The sequence below is a fragment of the Ailuropoda melanoleuca genome, chromosome 6 (assembly GCF_002007445.2).
Source record: "Ailuropoda melanoleuca isolate Jingjing chromosome 6, ASM200744v2, whole genome shotgun sequence".
In the NCBI taxonomy this organism is placed as follows: Eukaryota; Metazoa; Chordata; class Mammalia; order Carnivora; family Ursidae; genus Ailuropoda; species Ailuropoda melanoleuca.
The window spans coordinates 10,224,164-10,247,871 of NC_048223.1; the positions used below are offsets into that span (position 1 = coordinate 10,224,164).

The window sequence follows — 23,708 nt, forward strand, 5'->3', positions numbered from 1 at the left end:
CCATGGTTTACATTCCTGGAATAAACCCAACTTGATTGTGATGTATTTTTTAAAATATACTATAAGATTTGATTTGCCAATATTTCATTTGGGATTTTTGCATCTATTTTTATCAGTGGGATTGGCCCATAAATTTCTTTTAAGATCTGTGTTAGGTTTTGTTACCAAGGTTTTATGACCTTATGACACAGGTAAGATTGGCATTAGTTCTTACTTAAAAATCTGATAAAGAGTTTTGACAGTGACCTTATATCTGATATTTTCTTTGAGGTATGGATTTCATTAATAGGTAGAGGAATATTCAGATTTTTATCTTATTGTGTCCATTTTAAAGAGTTGTAATTTCTAGGAATGTGTCCATCTACATTTTAAATTTTATTTCTATAAAGTAATTGATGTGTTGAGTTTATTAATGTTGCATTATTATATTGATGTCTTTTCATTCTTGTTTGTGGTTAGTGCCTTCTCTGTTTTCTTCATTAGTCTCACTAGAGGTTTTTCCATTATATCAGTCTTTACAAAGAATTAGCTTTTTGGCTTTTTTGATTCTCTAATGTTATGTTTGTTTTCAACATTCCTTTCATCCCTCTTATTTCCTTCCTTCTACTTTATTTGGTCTTACTTTCCCCTCTCCAATTTTGTAAGATGGTTGCTTAACCACTTGATTTTAGCTTTTTTAATAACAATCTTTATCTGCATCCCCTAAGTTTTGAGATGAAGTCTTTTCATCACCATTCAGTAAAAAGTATGTTCTAATCTCCATCTTTCTTTCTGTGTGAATTGCTGATTATTTACAAATATATTTCCAAATACATGTGAATTTTCTCATTACTATTTTATTGTTGATTTTTAGATTGATTGCATGGCATTCAGAAAACATCTGTATGATTTCAGTTCTTTCAAATTTGTGTGGCTTGTTTTTATGACTCACAATATGGTCAAATATTATAAATGTTTAGTGTACATGTGAAAAAAATCCATATACTGCAGTTACTAAGTGTTCTACATATGTTCATTAGATCAGTTCTGTTGAGTTGTTTATATATCTTTATTGAGTTTTTGCCTAGTATTTATGAGAGATAAGTTAAGATATCCCACTATGATTTTGGATTTGCCTATTCTAGTTATGATGGTTTCAATAGTTTGAGGCAATATTATTAGGTGCTTACAAATTTAGAGTTGATTTATATCCCTGGTGAATTGAACCATTTAAGAAATTGTTTTAAAGTGTTCTCTGTGTTTCTGGCAATGCTTTTTGCTTTGATGTCTACTTTAATTGATATTAATATAGTTATGCCAGCTTTCATTTGGTTAGTGGCTGCATGGTACATTTTTTCTTTACACCTTTTATAGACTTTATAAATGTTTCTCTTGTAAATTGCAGGTAGTTTTTTTTTTTTAATCCATTTAACCCTTCTTGTCTGTTAATTTAAGCATTCACATTTACATTTAATGTAATTGCCAATATATTTGGGGTTAAGTGAACCATCTTACTATGTAGTTTTATTTTTTTCTAGCTTTTCTTCTTTGTGTTCCTTTTTCCATGATTTTCTTTCCAGTTTTAATGGAATTCTAAAATATTTTTTCTATTAATTTGGAAATCACACTCTCTTACCATTCTTTTATTGATACACTAGGTTACAACTTGCATACTAGACTTAATCTTTGTCTAATGTTACTTGGTACTTTTATCATCTACCCAGACAATGCAAGTAACTCTTCTTTCTTCTCTCCCAATCTAGATGCTATTGTTGTTGGATTTTAATTATATATCATTGTTAAATCCCACAAGAAAGTATTGTTTTATACAGCCACTGTTCATTTAGCTATACAGATGGTCCCTGACTTAACAATGGTTTGACTTAAAATTTTTCAGCTTTACAACAGTGTGAAAGTAGTACTCATTCAGTAGAAACTGTACTTTGGACTGTACTGGTGATAATGTAGTATGATACACTTTTGCGCTGCTGGGCAGTAGCAGCAAGCCATCGCTCCCATTTCAGGCATGGCATCATGGGGGTAAACAACTGAAAAACTTACAACCATTCTGTACCTATACAATGTTTTTTACTTTCAGTACAGTATTGAATAAATTACATGAGACATTCAACACTTTATTATAAAATACGCTTTGGGTTAGATGATTTTGCTCAGCTGTAGGCTAATAAGTGTTCTGAGCATGTTGAAGATAGGCTAAGCTATGATGTTCAGTCAGTTTCTAATGCATTTTTGACTTAAGATATTCAAATTACAATGGGTTTATTGGGACATAACCCCATCATAAGTCAAGGAAGATCTGTTCATATGTTTTTACCATTATCATTGATTTTCATCCTTTTTCTTGCATTTTCAAGTTTTCATCTGGGATCATTTTTTTTCTTAGACCAAAGAAAACCCTTTCATATTTCTTTTAGGTTTTACTCTTGATTAATTTCATCAAGCTTTTGTTTGCCAGGTAATAAATGGTAGTTTTGCTGGGTATAAAAATTTAGGTTGGTAGTTAACTTATTTTAGCACTTTGAAGGTTTTTTCTCCTGAAACAGTAACATTTTAGTGTATATTTTTTCTACTAACTGCTTTTAAAGATTTTCTGTTTGTCTTTGGTTTTTAGCAGTTTTACTATGATATGCCTGGGTGTTTTGTTTTGTTTCTTTTTTTTTTGTATTCTCCCTGTTTGGTGTCTGCAGAACTTCTTGAATCCATACCTTGCTACCTTTCATCATTTGGAAAATTATCTTCAAATCTGTCTCTGCATAATTCTCTTTTTGGAACTCCATTTATACTTATTTGACCTTTAACCATGTAGTCTATATTTATTACTTTCTCCTCTATAATCTCTTTGTATTTTTCTTCTAGATATTTCCTTCTTACCTGTTTTCCAGTTTCGTATTTTTCTCATCTTGAGTTACAAATTTCATTGTGTATTTTTCAATTCTACAGTTTCTGTTTGGTTCTTTTTAAATTCTTTTTTTTTCCTGTTCTCTTTGAAATTCTCAGAATTGTCTTTATTATTTTGAACATTTTAAACATAGTTAAGTTCTACATTTAGTGAACTCTTAAACTGCAGACCCTGTGGGTCTGTTTCCATTGGTTCATTATTTTTGCTGATACCAATTTATGTTGTCGTGTCTCATTTGCTTGTGTATTTATTTATGCTGCATACTCACATCCACGGTAACTCTAATTTCAAAAACAAACCAGCTCTTTATTATTATTTTTTAAGTTATGCTCTTTGGAATCCCAGCCCAAAGTGTGGGAATTTTGTTAGAGTTCCCCAGCGTTAGCATTCATGGACCCCAAGTTGTATCTCCCTAGCCCTGCTAAGCTATCGAAAGTGCTGTTTAGTTTCCTTACCTTTTATTGTGGAATCAGTAAACATTCCCAGGGTTAAGTGGTTCCAAATGCCCGGCTTACAATTTTGGGTTTCTGTCTTCTGCTACATCTTGGCATAGAAATTCATCACTGCCTTTTTAGCTCTCTGGTGCCTTCAAGAAGATATGTTCTCTATTTTGATTGTTTTTAAGTTGTCATTAGCAAGAGAACTGTCAGCATTACCTTTTCCAACTTTACTCTTAACCCTACTAACTCTCCACCCACTTTAATGTGGCTTCTGCTTCAGTTCATTCAGATTGAGTTTGTTAATTTTGCCACCAGCATCCTGGATGTTGCCAACTCTAATGGACACTTTCCAGTTCTCATGCTCCTCACTTAAGCAGCAATGTGACATAGTTAACTATTCATGTTTTTTTTTTAAAGATTTTATTTATTTATTTGACAGAGATAGAGACCGCCAGCAAGAGAGAGAACACAAGCAGGGGGAGTGGGAGAGGAAGAAGCAGGCTCCCAGTGGAGGGGCCTGATGTGGGGCTCGATCCCATAACGCCCGGATCACACCCTGAGCCGAAGGCAGACACTTTAACGACTACGCCACTCAGGCGCCCCAACTACTCATGTTTTATGATACTTTCTACATCTTAGGATTTTCCTTCTATATCTTAGGATTTTCTACCATCTCAAAACACTCCTCATTCCATTTTACTAACACTTGAAAAAATATATAAAGACATACACATTATATAGGGTGTCTTTCTTTCTGTCTTTTTTTTTTTTTTTTTTTTTTTACAAAATTGCGCTATGTTTATACCTGCTTTTCTGCAACTTGCTTTTCTTTTACTCAAAAGTAAGTTATGGAAATCTCTGCAGTTCATTCTGAATGGATGGACTTTAGTTTCTGGTGTACTATAATTTATTCAGTCATTTCTCTGTAGATGGGCATTCACAATTTCCAGGGTTTTTTTCCCCACTATGAACAATGCTGCAATAAACATCCTTATGTATATATTCTTATATATTGTTACTGATGGCTTTGTTTTTATGGGATAGGTTCCCAAAAGAAGAGTGTGTGTGTGTATGCACGCTGTTTTAAAAATCTTTATTGTAAGTACACGTTAAAATCTTTATTGAAATTTAACATTCATATAGAACATATGGGCAGAAAGGTAAGTATCATATAGTTAAATAACTTCATTAATTTTCAGGAAGTAAATCCATCTTTGTAACTAGCACCCACATCAAGTAGAAAATTATTCACCTCAGAAATTCCTCTCATGCTCCTAGTTATTAACTCCCTCCTAAAGTGAGTATTATGTGGATTTCTAAAACTACATATTAATTTTTGCCTGTTTTTGAACCTTATGTAAATGGAATTTTTAAATTTAACAAATGTCAGATTTTTTTCCCTAAGAAGTTAAAATACTTATTTTAACCCTCAAAGTGTAAAGGGGTGCCCTTCTACAACCCAGACAGCAATATGTCATTGTTCTTTTTTTTTTTTCTGTTTTCATTGTTAAAATAATTTTCCTAACTACAAATTAATCTGAGCATTTAAAAAATATATTTGCTGGCTATTTGATTTCATTTTCTATGGCCCATTCATATCCTTTCCATTTTACAATTAGCCTGATTCTTTTTTTTTTTTTTAAGATTTTATTTATTTGACAGAGAAAGACACAGCTAGAGAGAGAACACAAGCAGGGGGAGTGGGTGAGAGAGAAGCAGGCTTCCCACTGAGCAGGGAGCCTGATGCTGGTTCATCCCAGGACCCTGGGATCATGACCTGAGCCGAAGGCAGATGCTTAACGACTGAGCCACCCGGTGCCCCAATTAGCCTGATTCTTATCAACTTCTAAGAGCTGTTTATATGTATCTTGACCCTTGTCTTTTACGTTACAAATTTTCCCAAGTTTATTATTAGCTTTGTCTATGCTGTTTTTTACCATACAACTTTTAAATTTCTACATAGTGGAACATGTCTGTCTTTTGTTTTATAGCTTCAGGATTTTCTTAATGAAGATCTTCCTTGCCCTTGGCTAGTCTCGGATACTGTAGCTCTTCAGGGTTTAATTTTAGGCTCCCTTCTTTTTTTTTTGTCTACAAACTCCCTAGTTGATGTCATCCATTCCCATTGCTTTAAACCTCCCCCAAATGCTGATGATGCCCATATGTATAGCTCCAGCCCAGACCTTTGAGCCACAGCAACGTGAATCTGTCTACTGTCAGTGAGGGGTGTGCTAAGTCCTGGGGGATACATCTGTATGTGGTCCCTGACCTCCAAGCTTGTTAGAGGAAGTAGATACTGTGAATTTAGAGCCGTAACTGGGAGACTTGTTGATCTCATGCACATTTTGTACTGCTATAAAGGAAAGGCTACAGCCAAAAGATTAGTTCTGGAATATAGTAGAACTACTACAAATCTATTAGAAAATGTCAATTCAAAAGAAAAACAGGCAAATGAAAAGGTAATTCTTGGAAAAGAAAACTTGAGTGGCCAATAAGCATGTAGGACAATCAACTTGACTAGTCATCAGAGAAAATAAAATGAGATACCATTGTTTCAGGGCATCTGGCTGCCTCACTCAGAAGAGTGTGCAACTCTTAATCTCGGGGTTGCGCGTTTGAGCCCCACACTGGGTGTAGAGATTACTTAAATAATAAAAATAAAGTAAAATGAGATATGATTTTTTTTAAAAAACCATTGGATTGGCAAAATTTTTACATCCTGACTACTTCAAGTGTTGAAAACATGAGGAAAAGAACTTCTGCTGGTCAAAATTTATAATGGTCCTTTGAGAGCAATTTGGCAAATATCTAATACTGATGATACACCTACCCTTTGAGTTGGCAATTCCACTTCTGAGTATCCTTAGGGCCGTGCTTCTCAATCTTTGATGTACATATAAATCACCACAGGTCCTTGTTAAAACAGAGATTCTGATTCAGTAGGCCTGGGGAAGGACCAGAGATTCTTAATTCCTAACAAGCTCCTAGGTGATGCCATTGCTGGTAGTCCAGGGACATGCTTTAAACAGCAAGGCCCAACAGAAACTCTGACGCATACCCTCAAAGGACATACACAAAGATTAGAGCACTGATGGTATTAACGAGCTTCTGAAAACCACTGAGGTGAATGGATGGCTAAGTTCGTATGGTTGAAAGCAAGAGTTAAAAGGAACTGGAGTTACACATGCCAACCTAGATAAATCTCAAAAACGATGTTGAGTGGGGAAAAAAAGTAAGTTGCAGGAAGGATATATAGAATATTTAACATTTTAAATAATACTGTGTATTGTTTGGAGATACACACCTATATGGCAGAAGAACATAGACTTGCATGGGAATGATAAACACCCAAATCGTGACAGTGATTACTCGGGCAAGGCAGGGGCCTGGGGATAGGGAGGGCGTATGGCACTTCAGTCTTGTAATGCTTTCATTATTAAACCGGGTGAATGGTATACCCAGTTAAATAATAATCCAGCTGTCTGTTATATTTCTATTTTTTTTGCACACCTCAAGTATCTCATTCAACAACCAAAATAACAAAACAAATAGGCTCATTTTTTAAGGTGAGGAGCCTGAGCCTCAAGAGCTGACCCTGTGCCAGACCTTGAATCCAGGCTGCACTCCTCCATCACCATGCTGCTTGGAGCTAACAGCATGAAACACGGGTCCACCAAGTCAGAAGCAAAACTACACCCCCGGGTTTGGTTTCCACAAAGACCGAATCAAACCATATCCTCAAGTGTTTGATGTGCGATGTGATACACCTGAAAAGCACAGGTTTTGACCTCTAATAACTAGAGTTCAAAACAAAGTGCCTACACACATTTGTTTTGCTTTTGGGCGTGGTCTAAAACCTTTTTTTTTTTTTTTTTGGTCCCAGATAAAATGTGGCCATTAAAAGAAGCCCATTATTCAAGAGAAAAGAAACCCAAACACCTGAAAACAAACCCAAATGTGAGTTTAAGAAGCCTCAGCAGAGTCCGTCTTAGTTCATCTCCTGGTTTTCCAGTAACAGTGAAGCAGAGCTGGGGTGGAGGAGGGAGAGCAGGGGGAATTTCTGGTCAAGGTAGTATGCTGACCCGCCAATTGGGAAGACTTGGGAAAAAAATGTTAGAGGAAGCACGGAATCACAGGCTCATTTTAATATGCTCGGTCTGCCACCCAGCACGGTGCCTGGCCCAGGCCTGTTTGAGCCACCTTCCATCTCTGTTCTCCTGTTCTCCTCTCGGTTCCTCTTTCCTGGCACTTGAACCTGGTTGTGCCTCTGTTCTGCTCCAAATCTCTTAGAAATATGTTAGTGGCAGGAAGATTAGTAGTAAAGGGCACAGGTTTCAGAGTCAGAAAAAATGTGGATTTGAATCCTGTCTGTGCCAGTAGTGAGGAGCTCAGTAAACTTGAGACAGCATATGCAGGCCGTGCTGTCCAATGGGATGTGGCAGGATGACAGAAATGTCTGTATCTGCACTGTCTAATGTGGTTGCCCCCAGCCCCAGGTGACTACTGAGCACCTGAAATGTGGCTAGCGTAATAGAGGAATTTTTGAACTGTATTTAATTTTAATTTAACTTAAATAGCCACATCGCTAATGGCTCCCGTATTGGACAGAGCAAGTCTAGGAAATGGAGACTCCCTTCCTCTCAGAGGATCAGCATGTGGTAATGGACATAAGACACCCTGAAAAAAGGCCCTTCCCTGCAGATGGTCAGAGCAGAGTACCGAGTGCACAATCTCGGGCACTCGCTGTGCTGACGAGGCCGGCTCTCCGGGTGAGTGTGCGGGCTGGGCCTGCCTCAGGCCTCAGCTACCACCCCACACCGGCCGCTCTGTCGGTTTCAGCACGGCCTGAGGATGCGCCTGAGGCAGGCTGCTGTCAAGAAGTTTGCTTCTTCCTCTTGTTTTTTGTCCTCACTGTGCGGATGAAACAAAATGACTACACTTTCAGAAACCCGTTTTTAATTAAATTCTGATATGACACTATTTGGCATTTCTTAAGGTTTCCAGACAGAAAATGTTTCTCATTTTCTCCAGTTAAACTAATCATATCATTATGTACCAACACTTTAAACTAAACACTCTACCTGCATAAGTTAAAAATATATGAAGACGGGCGCCTGGGTGGCTCATTTGGTTAAGTGTCCGACTCTTGATTTGGGCTCAGGTCATGATCTCAGGGTCACGAGATCAAGCCTCACATCAGGCTCCATGCTCAGCACGGACTCTGCTTGAGATTCTCTCTCCCTCTGCCCCTCCCCTGGTTCATGTGTGTTCTCTCTCTAAAAATAAAAAAAATTTTTAAATGAAGATATCCATTCTTCACAAATCAAGCAGCACGAATTTTATTTTGTAGTGTTTATTATAGTAAAAGTTCCTCTTGTAAAACATGAGTGATTTTGGTCCATATCTTATTTTCCATTTGGCTTTAAAACATTTTACATTATTTATAAAATAAATTGCAATGCTTATGATTGTACATAATTTTTTTTGACCCTTGGAATACTACAGTTTCAAGTAACTAAAAAATAAACATCTGCAGGCTAAGTGTACTGAAAAGTACATATTAAACATATTTAATTACCACAGTAATTTAAAAGTCTTGATCTTTACTTCTTAAGATTAAAGTTCACGATCATGAAGTCATTCAAGAATCTCTGGAATTTCTCTATTATCCACAATGAGACTATGGATAATCCCTTCTTTCCGTTTCCCACTACTGACTGCCTTTATGTAACAGTCATGGTTTCCAACATTGAAGTGAGTTTCAGTCCCGTCGTCTACAAACTCACCCTAGGCCAACAAAAGAAGGAGGAATTAGTGTTCCAGAAACATTTATCTTGTCTAGAGCATTAACACCATCCAAAAAGGGCGGCATAATAGAGTATCTATTAGCTTAAGGTTAAACTTAGGAAAATTCGTTAGAAGCCTGTATCACTAGATGCTTTTACATCTCTGCTGTGAACTGAATGTTTCTTATTTGTACCTGCTTACTATCTTGAACATTCTTAAGTTTCGGAGGGAAAAAACCCCTTACCTCTCGTGGCTGTCTATAACATGCACTATGTGACAACATTGACTATTTTTAAAAGTAAAAATGATCAGCACGATAGCAAGCACTTGTTTGACACCGAGTCACTTACTCTATATCAAGAACAGTTTGCACACACAATTTCATTGCACCTTCGCCATAACCCTGACACTATCACTATCCTCACTGTACAGACGAGGGAATCGAGGCACGGAGTGGTGAAATAACTGCGGGAGGCCCCAGTCAGGAAGGGACAGAATTGTTCTTACCCACTCTGAACACCCGATTCCTCAGAACATAAGGCGACTTAAGTAAAATACACAGATAACATAAAACCAAGCACTACGCAGTCTCGCCCTGCTCTGTCCACCACAGCAGCTACCAGCTGCGCGTGACAATCGAGCCTTGAAATGTGCTGAGTCCGAAATGCCATGTGCTGTTTCAGTGCAAAATACACACGCAGTGTGGAAGACTTAGAATGAAACACGGAATGTAAAATAACTAAAACTTTTTTATACTGATGTTAAATTATCATATTTTGGATATACTGATTTAAATCAAAGATATTAAAATGAACTTCATCTTAAAACTTCTAAAATGTGGCTACTAGAAAAGCTACACATGAAATTCCTACTTGTGGCTCATATTATATTTTTCTGACCAGGACTGATCTAGATCGGTCCTAAAAAGATAGGGGCCGTAGTACAGAGAAGAAAGAACAGGAGGCTTGGAGGATGAAAGTGGAGTACGCTGGAAAGCAAAGAAGCCACAGTCAGACTTAAAACTTGGCTCTGAGCTTCCTGGCAGCCAGAGCAGACGGAGCGAGGTCCCACGGCTAACATTAGCCAGCCTAAGAAAACACGGGACGCACCAGGGAGAGCTTTTTCTGAGCTGTGGTGAGAATGTGGCCAGTGGCTCTTTTCTGGAGGTGTACTGACACCACGGGAACGACCTTGCGGGTGCACGATTTGCCAGATACGTAATCTTGGTCATAATGCTTTCAGATGGAAAGAAAAAGGAGAAAAGAAACCGTAGCTCACGGGCAGCAAGAGCAGGTGTGCCCATACTGGGGAAGGAGCTGCAGAAACGACTGCAAATTAGGCTGTAGTCATAATGAGGAGGCAACTGGGTTGTAAAGAGTTATTGTCCAAACCCTTGGGGTTCCCTGCTAATTACTGAGGAACAAAGACATTGTGGATGAGCATTACCTTCAACTTCTTACTTATTTACAACCACATTCTCAATACCACACAACATTCTCTTTACATTTGCACTGGAGAATTCGTGAGGGAGGGAGGGAACAGGATTCAAAACTGCTAATTCTTGGCATCTAGAGAATTCCAGGGTAGGAAGGAAAGGACAGGAAGGACCAGTAGGGGCCTGATCCATGCTAATGATAACTGAAACTATTCCACAGGGGCCATAAAACACTGAAGAGCCCTCCAAACCCCTCGGCATAAAAGAAGTGTCTGTGGACCTAACCCGACAGTCAGAGGCTCGAGATCTGGCAATGGATCCTGAGCGCCCTGGTTAGACCACCCTTCAAGAATTCATGCCACGATTAAGAGAGACAAAAGATCTATCTCTGTAATGTTTCCTTTCTGGCAGAGCACTTCCTCAGAAGCAGATGGCCACGAGACCCAGCAGGGAGGTCCCAGACAGCCTGCTGAATGAACTCACCCCAGACCTCCTGCCCTCTGAGCTCCGTTCACCTTCCTATACCTCCAACAGATGAAGGAGACTAGGGCAGCACCTACCGTGGGCAACTGGCCAAAACATGACTAGAGCAGAGTGGGTCTCATCATGTCTAGCCCTGTGTTCCTGTCGGACATCAGTGTGAAAGGCGGGGACCAGGGATAGTACCCCCCACTTGCCAGCAGACCCCCCAGCCCCGGGGAATTTCCACCCAGGGACGGCAGCTCCTAGTCCCACACTCCATGCTTCCCACGATGGTCTCCTCTGCTTCCGCTTGCTCCCCACGCTACGCACACCGCTATTTCATTCTCGCTGAAATCACTCCAGTGGTCATCCCACGCACAGCTGTAACAATGCAAGCGGCTGACAGCAAAGGCCGGCCCTCTGGGGTTAGATGGGGATGTCATCACGCCTGGCCACAATGAGTGGGGTAGCCTCTTGGCACTTCTGGTTTACAAATTCCACTTGTCTTCTGGGGTTCGTGAACAGGGCCTTTCCTATCTGCCTTCGTGTCATCTGACATTGCGTGCATGCTTCTTTTTCAAAAACGTCACTTTTAGAAAAGTACTATCTGCTTTGAGGGTATGGTGTCAAGCCTTCCCATTCAGAGCATGACCCATGGGCTGGCACACAGCATTGGCACCACCGGGGGACATGTTAGAATTTGCATTGTCACAAGACCCCAGGTGATTCCTAGGCACGCAGGTTCGAGGAGCTGCGGACCAAAGCCCAGCCTTAACCTGGACAAACACGGGAGGATGCCAGCCTCTGTGGGGCAGTTTGTGGTGTGTGGATTCCTTTCAGGACAGAGCCTGGTCCAGGAGAGGAAATGCAGTGTGTGAGGCTGGGGCCAGCTCTCAGCACAGGGCGTTTCCAAGCCCTCCCTGCCCCAGGCACTGTCCCAGAAAGGTCTCCAGAATTTGGAGTCAGGAGAACTTCATCTCTTTCTTGTTCTTCACCGAGAGGACCTTGGTTAATTATCAGTCTCCACCATTAGGAAACGCAGCAACGTTTCAGTGGCAACCCTTACCCACCAAGCTAAGAGTCATCAAAGGGTCAACTTACTGCTGTCTCCATTCTTTTACCATTGCACCATACATCCATAGTGTCTTTTTCTGTAAAAATAACAAACCAAAAAAAAATATTATAACCTATGACTCAAAGATAAAGTTAACTCCTTATTATTTTAAGAAAATTTTGATACACTGGATTTCTTAAACTCCATTAACTTTTCACGGCTTTCCAATTCTAAATTTGAAGAAATTATGTTTACTCTTCATTCACAGACAAAATAAAAATGAAACAAAACAATCTCTTAAGAGACGATCACGACCCCAGTATAAATGGGTGAAGCCCCGTTGAACAAAATACACACTGCAGCACAAACTTCAGTATCGAGGACGCACAGAGATGAGTGTGAGGAGGGGCCTCGGCACACAGACTGTCATCAGTGACCAGATGATCCCCGCTGCCTTTCACACAGAGCCAGTTGGATGACGGCACAAAGAGGCCACCAAGAAAGGCTGCGACAGGGTTCACATAGGATGGACAGCATTCAGGCTTAGAAATTTCCTACTGGGTAGCCCAATAATCTCTATTCATTTTTGCAGTGCTTTCATTTTGGGGGAAAATTATTGAATAAGAAAAAACACAGGCACACCTGGTGGACTGCACTGACACTATGGAGAAAATGCTGCCATGAGCCACCTGGGCATTAGTGAGGGTGTCAGGGCTCACTTCGGGAGGCGTGTACGTGTGTGCACGTGTGTGCAAACACGTGTGCATTTTGGGGTAGGATCCCCAGACCCACTTGTGAATATTAGTGTCCTGGCAGGTGGCGGGAGAGAAGACTGCACTCATCACGCGCCAGAAGATGAGCTGTGGGTGTTATAATGAAGCCTGAACCGAGACCTGTGCGCATGTGAGAGGCCCAGGGGTCAAAACCTTGCGTGCAGGTCAAGGCTGAGGTGCCAGTCAGGGGCTTGATTCTAACAGGCCATCTACCTCAGGAACATAGTCTAATAGGGACTCTTTTCTCCCCACACCTTGAGATGGCAGCCTCAGAGAGTAGAGAGAGGTCTTTGAGCTGGGCTAAAGGGAGAGAGAGCTGAGGGGCCCAGGAGATTTGGCCAGTGGTTGCCCTAGTGGCAGCCTGGGTGGGAGCATCAGCAGCCGCCACTGTACGGAAACCTAGCTTGTCCCAGCACCCGAGCAGAGCGTACAGTGCTCAAGGAAACCACGATGGTGGTGAAGACTGGAATTTTATCTAGTATGCCTGCTGAACACGTGCAGGTACTCAGATTTTCTGTAAAGCTATTATTTTTTTTAAAGATTTTATTTATTTATTTGACAGAGATAGAGACAGCCAGCGAGAGAGGGAACACAAGCAGGGGGAGTGGGAGAGGAAGAAGCAGTCTCATAGCGGAGGAGCCCGATGTGGGGCTCGATCCCATAATGTCGGGATTACGCCCTGAGCCGAAGGCAGATGCTCAACCGCTGTGCCACCCAGGCGCCCCTCTGTAAAGCTATTATTAATGTGCCTCTGAAGAAACCTGCTAACCCAGAAGCTATAAAAGCAAAATGGAAAAAAAAATTTTTTTATTATGTTAGTCACCATACAGTATATCCCCGGTTTCCGATGTAAAGTTCGATGATTCATTAGTTGCGTATAACACCCAGTGCACCATGCAATACGTGTCCTCCTTACTACCCATCACCGGCCTAAAATGGAATAAATTTGACTACATAAAAGCAAAGAATATTCCTGCATCATTTAAAAAAACACATACACACATAAGCAAAGTCATACAATAATTGGCAAACTGGAAAAAAATAAGCGAAGCTCACAGCACTGACCAAAGTCTAATGTTACCAACATAAAGACTCTGACAATCAAGAAGAAAAAGACCAACAACCCAAAAGAAAGTGGGTCAAAGGACATGAAGATGCATTATCAGAAGAGAAGAACACAAGGACCTCAAACATGAAAAGACGCTCAACCTCACTTAATTTTGAAAAAGGCAAATAAAAACAACACTGAAATACCATTTTTCGCGTAGCAGAATATTTTAAGAAATTTAAGATCTGACAACATGCTTAGCTGGAGAACCTGTGGGGAAACGGGTACTGGGAGCACAAAATGGTAAAAGCACCAGGAGGGGCAATGGTGTACAATCCACTCAAATGACAAGCGCAGTTATGTTGGACCCAGAAGTCCTATTTTCCCACTTCTGGGATTTTATGCTAAGGAGATATGTCAGTTATATTCCAAGAGGCATATGAACAAAGCTATTCATCCAACACTGCTTCCAACAGCAACAGATTAGAAATAGCCCAAGTGCTCAACTGTCAGGAGCGAGTTAAATGCACTTTTTTATTTACTATTGAGATTAACTCTGCAGCTATAAAAAAATTATGAGAAAGCTCTTTACGTACGGTTATACGAGGATCCCCAGAATATATGAGTAAGTCAATAAAGCGAGATGCTTTTATGAAGTAAGGTAGTATTAAATTTTTGTATTAGCTTGAATCTGAATAAAGAAACACTTCCAGTGTCTCTATTAGGACTCACTATTAAAAAGAGCTTATATTTATCAGGGGAACAGGGTAGATAGGAATAGGGGTAGAAGCAAATTTCTCCACGTATCTTTTTTTTTGGTATCATTTTAATTTCTGAATCATATGAGTATAGCACCTGTTCAAGTATGTATGTTAACAAAAGAACCTACGTGATAAAGTTTAAATCATTATGGCTCAGACGTGGATGCAGTGAGTCATAGGAGGTCCTGGAGTGTGTGTACCTTGCAGCCTCTTCTCTCTGTCTACCTGCAGCTTCTCTAGAAATAATGAATGAGCATCACTAACGTATGCCCAGATTATGCTCTTGAAATACCATTTTCCTCTAAGAGAAATCAGGGCTTCTTGGAGAAAAAGGGTGATTCCAGGTCTGAGTAAAAAATGTTCAAAGTAAGCCTAGGACATCTTGTCATACCAGATAGCAAGGAAGATTTCAAGGTCTACCAAGGATGTGTCAAAAGGACTCAGGAGCAAATCTAAAGAGCACACCATTGGCCAAAATTGGGACAATTTGAAGGTCAATACGAATAATAACTTCAATATGTTGCAACACACATCAAATTGTTTAAATCCATGAGTTAATGATTAAAAAAAAAAAACCTAAACAATTACCTTTAGAGGAAAATAAGGAGCCAATTCAGTGTTTTGAATACTAGTAAAATGAAAACAAGTGTTATTCTGCATTTCTTATACAAATTTTACCTCTGTGCAACCAAATAATAGATGACAGGAAGTCTTTCATTTTAGAAATATTCTAAAAAAGGGCTCCTGGGTGGCACGGCGGTTAAGCGTCTGCCTTCGGCTCAGGGCGTGATCCCGGCGTTTTTGGATCGAGCCCCACATCAGGCTCCTCTGCTATGAGCCTGCTTCTTCCTCTCCCACTCCCCTGCTTGTGTTCCCTCTCTCGCTGGCTGTCTCTATCTCTGTCGAATAAATAAATAAAATGTTAAAAAAAAAAAAAAGAAATATTCTAGAATATCACCATTTGGCAACTGCTAAGAAATCACTGGATGCAAACATTAGGCATTGATGGTTGCCAGCATCAAAAAAATTGACAAACACCATGTGTTTCTTGATATAACAAAACTATAAAGTAGTCTTGCCAGGAAAAAACAATCAAACCTAAATTTGACCAATTCTTTAGTCAACGACCAATGTACAGGAAACATTAGAAACAGAGAAGAGGGAGCGCCTGGCTGGCTCAGTTGATAGACCATGGGACTCTTGATCTCAGGGTTGTAAGTTCAAACCCCACTTTGGGTATAAAGATTACTTAAAAATAAAATCTTTAAAATTATACATATTAAAAAAGAAAAAGAAACATCACGGAAGTGCAATCAATAAAATCCAGACCAGAGGAAAGCCTTCAAAACAAACTGATCCAGTTTCTTCAATAAATAAGCTACAGAGGAGTTTCTGGGTTTTTTTTTTCCCCAACTATGTACATTTTATTACTTGATAAACATTTTTCATTTTTTAAAAAGTTTATTTAAGTGATTTCTACACCCAGCATGGGGCTTGATCTCATGACCCTGAGATTAAGAGTCACTTGCTCCAACAACTGAGCCAGCCAGCACCCCAAACATTTTTCTTTTTTTTTTTTTTTAAGATTTTATTAATTTATTTATTTGAGAGAGAGAGAGGAGAGTGAGCCGGAGACAGAGGGAGAGAGAATCTGAAGCCGACTCCGCACTGAGTGTGCAGAGCCCAATGTGGGGCTTGATCCCACGGTGGCGAGGTCATGACCTGAGCTGAAACCGAGAGTCAGAGGCTTAACCAACTGAGCCACCCAGGCACCCCAACATTTTCATTCTTAAAAAAATTTTTTTAAAAAGGTACATGCTAGCATTTGACTAGACAGTAGACTCTTTAAAGGCATAGTGGACAACATCTCTTCATCCACATATCCTCAGTGCCTGGTATGCTAACTGGTATTTAGTAGGTACTCAATATTACCTAAATGAGTGAATCGATGAATTAATGAGATAATCCAAATGGTCTTAATTTAATGATATGAGAAGCAGGAAATACTGGGCGTACCAGAGGACAGAAAAGATAGTAACTGGTAAGTATCTGTCTCTTAAGTTTTATAGGCCCAGTGGAAACAACATAGATAGCAATCTGTAACAAAAGAAGTTAGCTTAAAGATCAATGGCTTATTAGTTTTTATTTTTTAATCTACTTTATCTGGACTTCAACAATTTTGATGTGCTGTGGTACTAAACCTCTTGCTACCTAGAGAAAAATTCCTTTGTTACTGATCAATCTTAAATTTCCAACTGTCCCTGGACATCATTTTAAAGAGAAATATCAATAATAAATAATAACAAATGTCTACATCATTATTTCTTTTTTAAAACCTGTTTACAATCCTCAAATCCATCACTACAAAATCTGACTCTCACATAAATCAGTCATTTAAATGAATATTTTGTTCACATAGGACACATTAGAAATACACCTACACACACTTACACTCTCTACTTAAAGCTCCCATAAAGGGTCTGGATGGTTAGGGGAACTAATTAACAACCATCATAAAAAGCCAATAAATTCTGCAGAAATGGCACTCACTTACCCAACACAACTCTAAAGTCCTCACCATCCAAGTGTAATACCCACGTGTTGGTGGTTTTTGACCTGTTCTCCATATACTTCTTGAGACTTTTCCCATTAATTTCCAGAGTATATTCATATGCAAATCCACTGACGGCATCTATATTAATGGTTGCTTTTGTCTTTGCAGCTCCAACGCAGAAGGTTTCTTTGCCCACTAGTTTGAACATCCATTCTTTTCTTATCTCTTCCTAAGCAGTAAAATATAAATATCAAAAACACACAAATGGAAGAAAACGTAATATTTAGCTTTAGAAACGCTATAATTAAAGTGAGTAAATAGCAATGCTATTTACATGTAATTTTATTACTTCATGATTCAAATATTTTAGAAAATAAAAGCACTTGAAGTTTAAATGTTATAGTCTATGGATTCTATAACTATTATTAGTTTGCTTTGTCCAACAACATGATCCAGGCCCAAATATAAAGATAATCAATGTGAGAGAAAAGCCTTGAATTTACATATAAAGAATCTATGTTAACAAAATCAAGCTTCTATGTATACCATATTCAAAAAAGTAACTTATTTTTTTCCTACCTTCCCATCTACATATACCACTCGTTTGCCTGATGTGGTCCCATGTTCAAATTCAATCTTATGGACTCCGTCACTTAACGCAACATCCCAAATGGCTACAAGATCTGTCATTTTTTCCAGGCTATAAGGAGGGCTAAGGGAATAAAATAAAGCAATTACAATAGGCCCAAAACAGTAAGAAAATAACCAATTAATATTTCCAGATGAAAATATCAGATTTTTTTAAACCCCAAGTTACAAGATATTAAAGCGACAGTACCTAAGAATTTCTACTCACAGTACATATAAATCTTCTCCCTCTTACACACTCTTCCTTTAAGATGAAACTACTATATATGGGTATATAGTCGGATAATTCCAAAGTCACCTTAATATTAATAGGATTAAGAACCTATCAGTTTATCCAGGATAGTACTCTAAGCTGGGCTACAGAATAATGTTTGGAAAGGTCAGTAAAATGTCTCTACTTCTTCCCTACAATCCCATTTAAAAAGCACAGTATTTAATTCTGGTATTTATTTTTCAGATCCATTCAGTCCAAAACAAGAACTCCCGAGACCTTTCATACTTAAACCAGTTAGGATTCATTTTAACAAAAAAGGTTCTAATTTATTATACTGAGGAGAAGAGAAGTCATAGAAGAAATGTCCTATAATAAAAGAGATAAAAATGTATGGAAAATGGTAATTCTTGTCTTTACTATAGTAATCTTATTTAAAAAATAAAGGATTCTGTTTTGTCATAATGTTTTGTCTGGCACAACTTAAATACATACTTTTGATATTTATATAAAATACATAATATTTATCATATCTGTGCCCTGTGTGAATGCCATACATTCTATTATGTAATACCTACACAGCCTATGCTTTGAGCCTGCTCTCTTAACTACATCTTATTCTTCATTCACTCTAATGTCCTTTGTGTACTCTAAATCAGAAATGGTAAGTGGATTTTATATCATCTTGAAGTGATTGCCGAGAACTTTTCGCTAACACAGATTTGGAGACCTTACACCCGGGCCCTACGGGAAGAGATGTGTCCCATTAGTGTCCACCTCCATGCCAGGTGTTTACTACCCTTGCTCTAAATCACAGAAAAACAAAACCATGCACTCTGCAAGTTTACAAAATGTGTCCTTAACAAAGTAGCCTGGACAAATAACTCTTGAGTGATTAAAACAATCTTCAAAGTTTCAAAAGCTAGTTTTATTGCCATGCAAGACATTTACCTTTCATCATCTTCAAAGATAGGACTGTCATCTCCAGATGCCATGGTTGGCAAAATAGTCTTTAATCCAATAAGCAGGCAGGAAAGAAAAAAGCAGAATTGCAGCAAAGAAAGATTGAGAGCAACAAAGATAACATCTGCAAAGGGTTTTTTTTCTAAGTTTGCAATCCATTTCTCAAATTGCATGCTGTTTCTGATGAAACAGCTTTTACATACAATAGAATTGCAATCTCCAGTTTTCAGGAAAAGAAATTAAGTCATGCAAATTGGCAGATCATATTTTTCCCTGTTATAAATTTATAATTTCCTAAAACTAGAGAATAGACTCTAGTTTATTTCAAATATGATACCGTATCAGAGCTGCAAGAGACCTAGAGGTCCTCTGGGTCCCGTGCTTCTCAAACTGAGGTATAAGAAGCCCCAAGGGTATGAGGCAGTGGGTCAGGGAATACATAAAACTCCAGGATAAACAACACACATCTTTACATCTTCAGGAAGCATCAATTTTACAGGGTGGTAACAAATTTAAATTGTAATCTTCATATTAAATTTTAGAAGGCTATGTATTATGGTGGGATATATAATTAAAAAAATATTTTAGGGGCACCAGCCTGGCTCAGTTGGCAGAGCACGAGACTCTTGATCTTGGGGTCGTGAGTTCAATCCTCCATTAAGAGCTTACTTAATTTAAAAAATAAATAATTAATTTAAAAAAATTTTAGATACCTTCAAAGAAATGACTAGTTTGCAGGAAGCAGCCAAGGATATGCTAGATTGCTTTCCAACAGCAAACTTAATTTACCCACTTACTCAAGCCCACTTAATTTACTCGTGGCAATAATAAATTCACAAAAGTTATGTGGTTTGTTCAGGTCAGTAGTAGGGCCTGAGCCAGAACTAGAGCCCAGTACTCCCATGCAATTATCTCAGAATTAACTGGGGTGTAATACTAATTAAATTTTACTAAAATCAGAAGCACACATATATTCACACATGCATAGGAAACCCTCCACGTTTGGAGATTTGGGATTAACAACTGTATCTCTCCCAAACCCACTGAAAAATAACTTCAACTATTTTTTGCTCCCCAGATCTACTCTGGCCTAGCCTTCTCCCTATAGATGCCCAAGGGTGTTCTCCCCTTGTTAAAAATGGGAGATTGCCAAACTTCTTTAGCTGGAAACAGCCAGAAGCCACAAACTGTTTTTAAAAAGCTGTTGAAGAAGAGATTAACACTGATAAAAGCATCCAGCAGGCAAGGAAAACATAAAAATTTTAGAATAAAAATTAAAGATTCAAACAATTTGTACCTAAAATAAATCCCTTTGTTTGGGAGCACCTTACAAATTTGTGAATTTTTCTAATCTTAAGAAGGCCTAGGATATCTCCTAGGAAAGTGGAGGGTATCCTTACAAAAGCAAAGAGAATACACAGCAATAGAGGAAGCCAAATAGCATAATATAAACTCGGATGAGCCATCCTTTGCAAATCAGAGAGGGCTTAGGGCTCTCATTCACATTTTGCTTTATAACTTTTAGAGACCCTAGAAAGTTCAGTAATTCAGCATTCAAACTTGAAAGAACTGCTCAGTTTCCCATTATAAGGAACTTCAATATTATCACACTACGATAAGGCATGGTACCATCTTAATTATAATAACTGTTCATATAAGTATAAAAGACAACGCAACAAATTAGAAGGGAAGTGAGAAATCAAGATCACATTTATTTCTTGAAAAATTTCCCTAAACTATAGACATTCATCCCTACATTTATTTATTTATGGAGTATCTATCTAAAGTGCTGAATAGTTTTGGAAATAGTGATGGCTGCACAAAATTGTGGATGTACTTAATCCCACTGAACTGTACGTTTGAAGACGGTTAAAATGGCAAATTTTATGTCATATGTTTTTTACCACAACTTAAAAAAATAATATTGTAATATACAGAGACATTGAATTGTACACTTTAAATGGGTGAATTGTATGGTATGTGAATTACAACTCAACAAAGTTGTTTTAAAAAAAAGGAAAGACCCAGGTGCCCTGCTGATAGTGTTTCTTGGAATGTGACTGTATCTATAACCAAAAGATGATCACAACTGTCCTTGTCCCCAATATCTACCTTACTCATTGGAAAAAGGAGAAATATCTGTCACACATCTCTAAGTTACAAATTGGACTTAATAAGCACGTCATACTCTAAATTCTTTCACCATGCTAATAGTTTTCAGTCACTTATGTGCCAGGAACTGAGCTGGACACTAAGCTCAGTGAGGGGCCCTAGAGAGACCAAAAGATGATTACTACACAGCCATGGGAGTGTCCTTGTAAAGGGAAGCAGTAAAGGACAGAATGGACCCACAGAGAAAGGATCCCGCCCCTACCAAATGGGTGCGAAGGCCACAGAAGACTCTGGTTTAAAACTTGAGGGAAAGGAATTAATGCACTGTCATTCTTAAACTCTTACACATATACTTAACTTTCAGGATCACGTGACCAAACTGAAAAATAATCATTACAAAGAAAATCCCCTCTATTTTAGCACAAAATTTTAAAAGTGTAAATGAAGGGGCGTCTGGGTGGCTCAGGGGTTAAGCATCCAACTCTTGATCTCAGCTCAGGCTTTGATCTCAGAGTGGTGAATCCAAGCCCTACTTTGGGCTCCATGCTGGGCATGGGACCTACTTAAAAAATAATAAAATAAAATAAATTAAAATAAAATAAAATATAAAAATGTAAATGAAAAGAATGGAAAAACAAACTCCATTTATTTTCACTGATGAGGATGATGTCACTCACTTGAATTCTTTACATGTCTTTGAAGAAAGCTTTCTGAGTATCTAGGCATCAGTGTAATCTTTTAAAATTTCTTCCCTAGAGGGTGCCTGGGTGGCTCAGTGCGGTTTAGAGTCTACCTTCGGCTGAGGTCATGATCCCAGGGTCCTGGGATAGAGCCCGTCAAGCTCCCTGCTCTGTGGGGAGTCGGCTTCTACCTCTTCCCCTCCTCCCACTCATTCTCTCTCTCTCTCAAATAAATAATTTTAAAACAAAATCTCTTCCCTAGCAATTTCAACGGTCATGTTTAGAGTAAGACTTAACCATTAGGACGTTTCCACTGTTCATCTAACCCAGCTTGAATTTTGCCTGAACTTGGGTTTAAGCGCACTGGGGGCTGTAATGGTCTGTCCAAGCTAAACCTAAGTCCGTTTTAAAAACTACTAAGATATTCATACTTCCCTTTTCAGCAAAAGCTCTAGGTAAGGCCAGCCACAAGGTCACTCTTGAACAAACAGGTGTTGACACTGTACGTCCAGACCCATGTGAAGCACTGGGACCTCCTGCAAAGTTGGTCAGGAAGCTCCAGGAGCCAGGTGTCTCAGATGCTACCGGAGGTACAAGAACCGGTAACTTTTCCAAGGAGCAATGTAAACCACAAGCCTTATGAGAGATCCACTCTAAACAAATCATCACACTCAACACACCAGACTTAACAGTGCGCAACGAACTGCTTTCTGTATTAGCTACAAACTGAAAACCATGTTCACCAGCAGGGAGGCAGTCCATCAAGTAAATCACAGTCCTGTCACTCAACCAACTGCACGTCCAGCCCGGGCCAGGCCCCGGGGATGGATGCTGCGGTCAACTTGGACACACGAACGCAGTCCAGTGCGGCCAATACAAAGGACGCAGAAAACCACGTAAAGCCACGGGTAGCTGCGCGTGTTGCATTCTTAGGTAAAGAAGCCACGTTACAGCACCTATGATCTAGGCTCTGCAAAATACAGTCTGCGCAGGCGTCCACGAAAAAAAGGGCTGGAGGGATATTATCTTAAGATCGCAGGGCCTGGCCAGGTAGGGGCGACCCGCAGCCTGCCCCCGCCCCCCGGTGCCTGCCTCTGCCCTGGGTCCGGCGGACAGAAGATGCCCGGAACACCCCCGGCGCGGCCCGGTGCCTCACCCGCCCCGTCTCACGGTCCGCGGAGACACCGCCCACCGCTCCCAGCGCCCGCCGCCGCCGCTGCCGCCCGGAGATGGCCGCCGCCGCCGCCGCCTCGCTGCAGCGGGGACGCCCGGGGCTGCGCGCAGGGGCTTCTGGGGCCCGGCCCGGGGCCGCCCCACCTGGGCCGCCGGGCTCACCTGGCCGTCGTGCACCGCGGGAGGCTCTGGGCCAAGCAGATCGCGTGTTCCGGCTTCGCCACGTAGGCCGCGTGGCCTTGCTCCCTTCGCGGAGATCCGGGCGCCTCCTCCTCGGAAGCTGAGAGCTCAGCCGCCGCCAGTTGCGAGCGCGCCGACTCTGTGGCGCTTCAAGTCCCCTGAGGTGCCCCCAGTGCAGGCCGCCACCCGCCCCCGGGCACCGCACACGCAGCCCCCGCCCGCGGCCTCTGCGGAGCGCTCTGCGCGGTCTGCAGACGCCCTCCCTCAACCCCAAACCTTAAGTCCCGCACCGCGTCCCGCCGTCCCGCCAGCGGGGCTGGTGAGACCCGCTTGTAGCAGGCGCGGGGCCGCACGCTGGGGTAACCTGGTGGCAAAAACAGACCGTGGCTGCTCTGAAGCCACCGGGCAGGTAAATCTGGTTATGATTCGCCCTTTGAAATCTCGTTATGGGTTCTGGTTACTTCTGTGAAGACCCCAACTTCTGAAGGCGCGTATGAGGCCCCGTGTGGATTCTCAAATGATGCAAGT

At 40.2% G+C, this 23,708-nt stretch overlaps 1 protein-coding gene across 4 annotated transcripts; it reads right to left on the bottom strand.

Annotated features, from left to right (window-relative positions):
- Positions 1-8,588: 8,588 nt before the first annotated feature.
- FAIM (Fas apoptotic inhibitory molecule) lies at positions 8,589-23,608 on the bottom strand. Of its 4 annotated transcripts, none has more exons than XM_034661926.1 (6): positions 23,163-23,608; positions 19,024-19,082; positions 17,793-17,925; positions 17,214-17,442; positions 12,125-12,174; positions 8,589-9,126 (listed from the first exon to the last, which is right to left on the bottom strand). In XM_034661926.1, the coding sequence occupies exons 2-6, from the start codon at positions 19,065-19,067 to the stop codon at positions 8,977-8,979; spliced, it is 606 nt and encodes a 201-aa protein (XP_034517817.1). In that variant the 5' UTR covers positions 19,068-19,082; positions 23,163-23,608; the 3' UTR covers positions 8,589-8,976. The 4 variants fall into 4 exon arrangements, with proteins under 4 accessions (XP_034517817.1, XP_034517818.1, XP_034517820.1 ...); XM_034661927.1 differs by lacking the exon at positions 23,163-23,608 and adding an exon at positions 22,984-23,064; XM_034661929.1 differs by lacking the exon at positions 19,024-19,082 and having other exon boundaries at positions 8,593-9,126; positions 23,163-23,578.
- Positions 23,609-23,708: the final 100 nt, after the last annotated feature.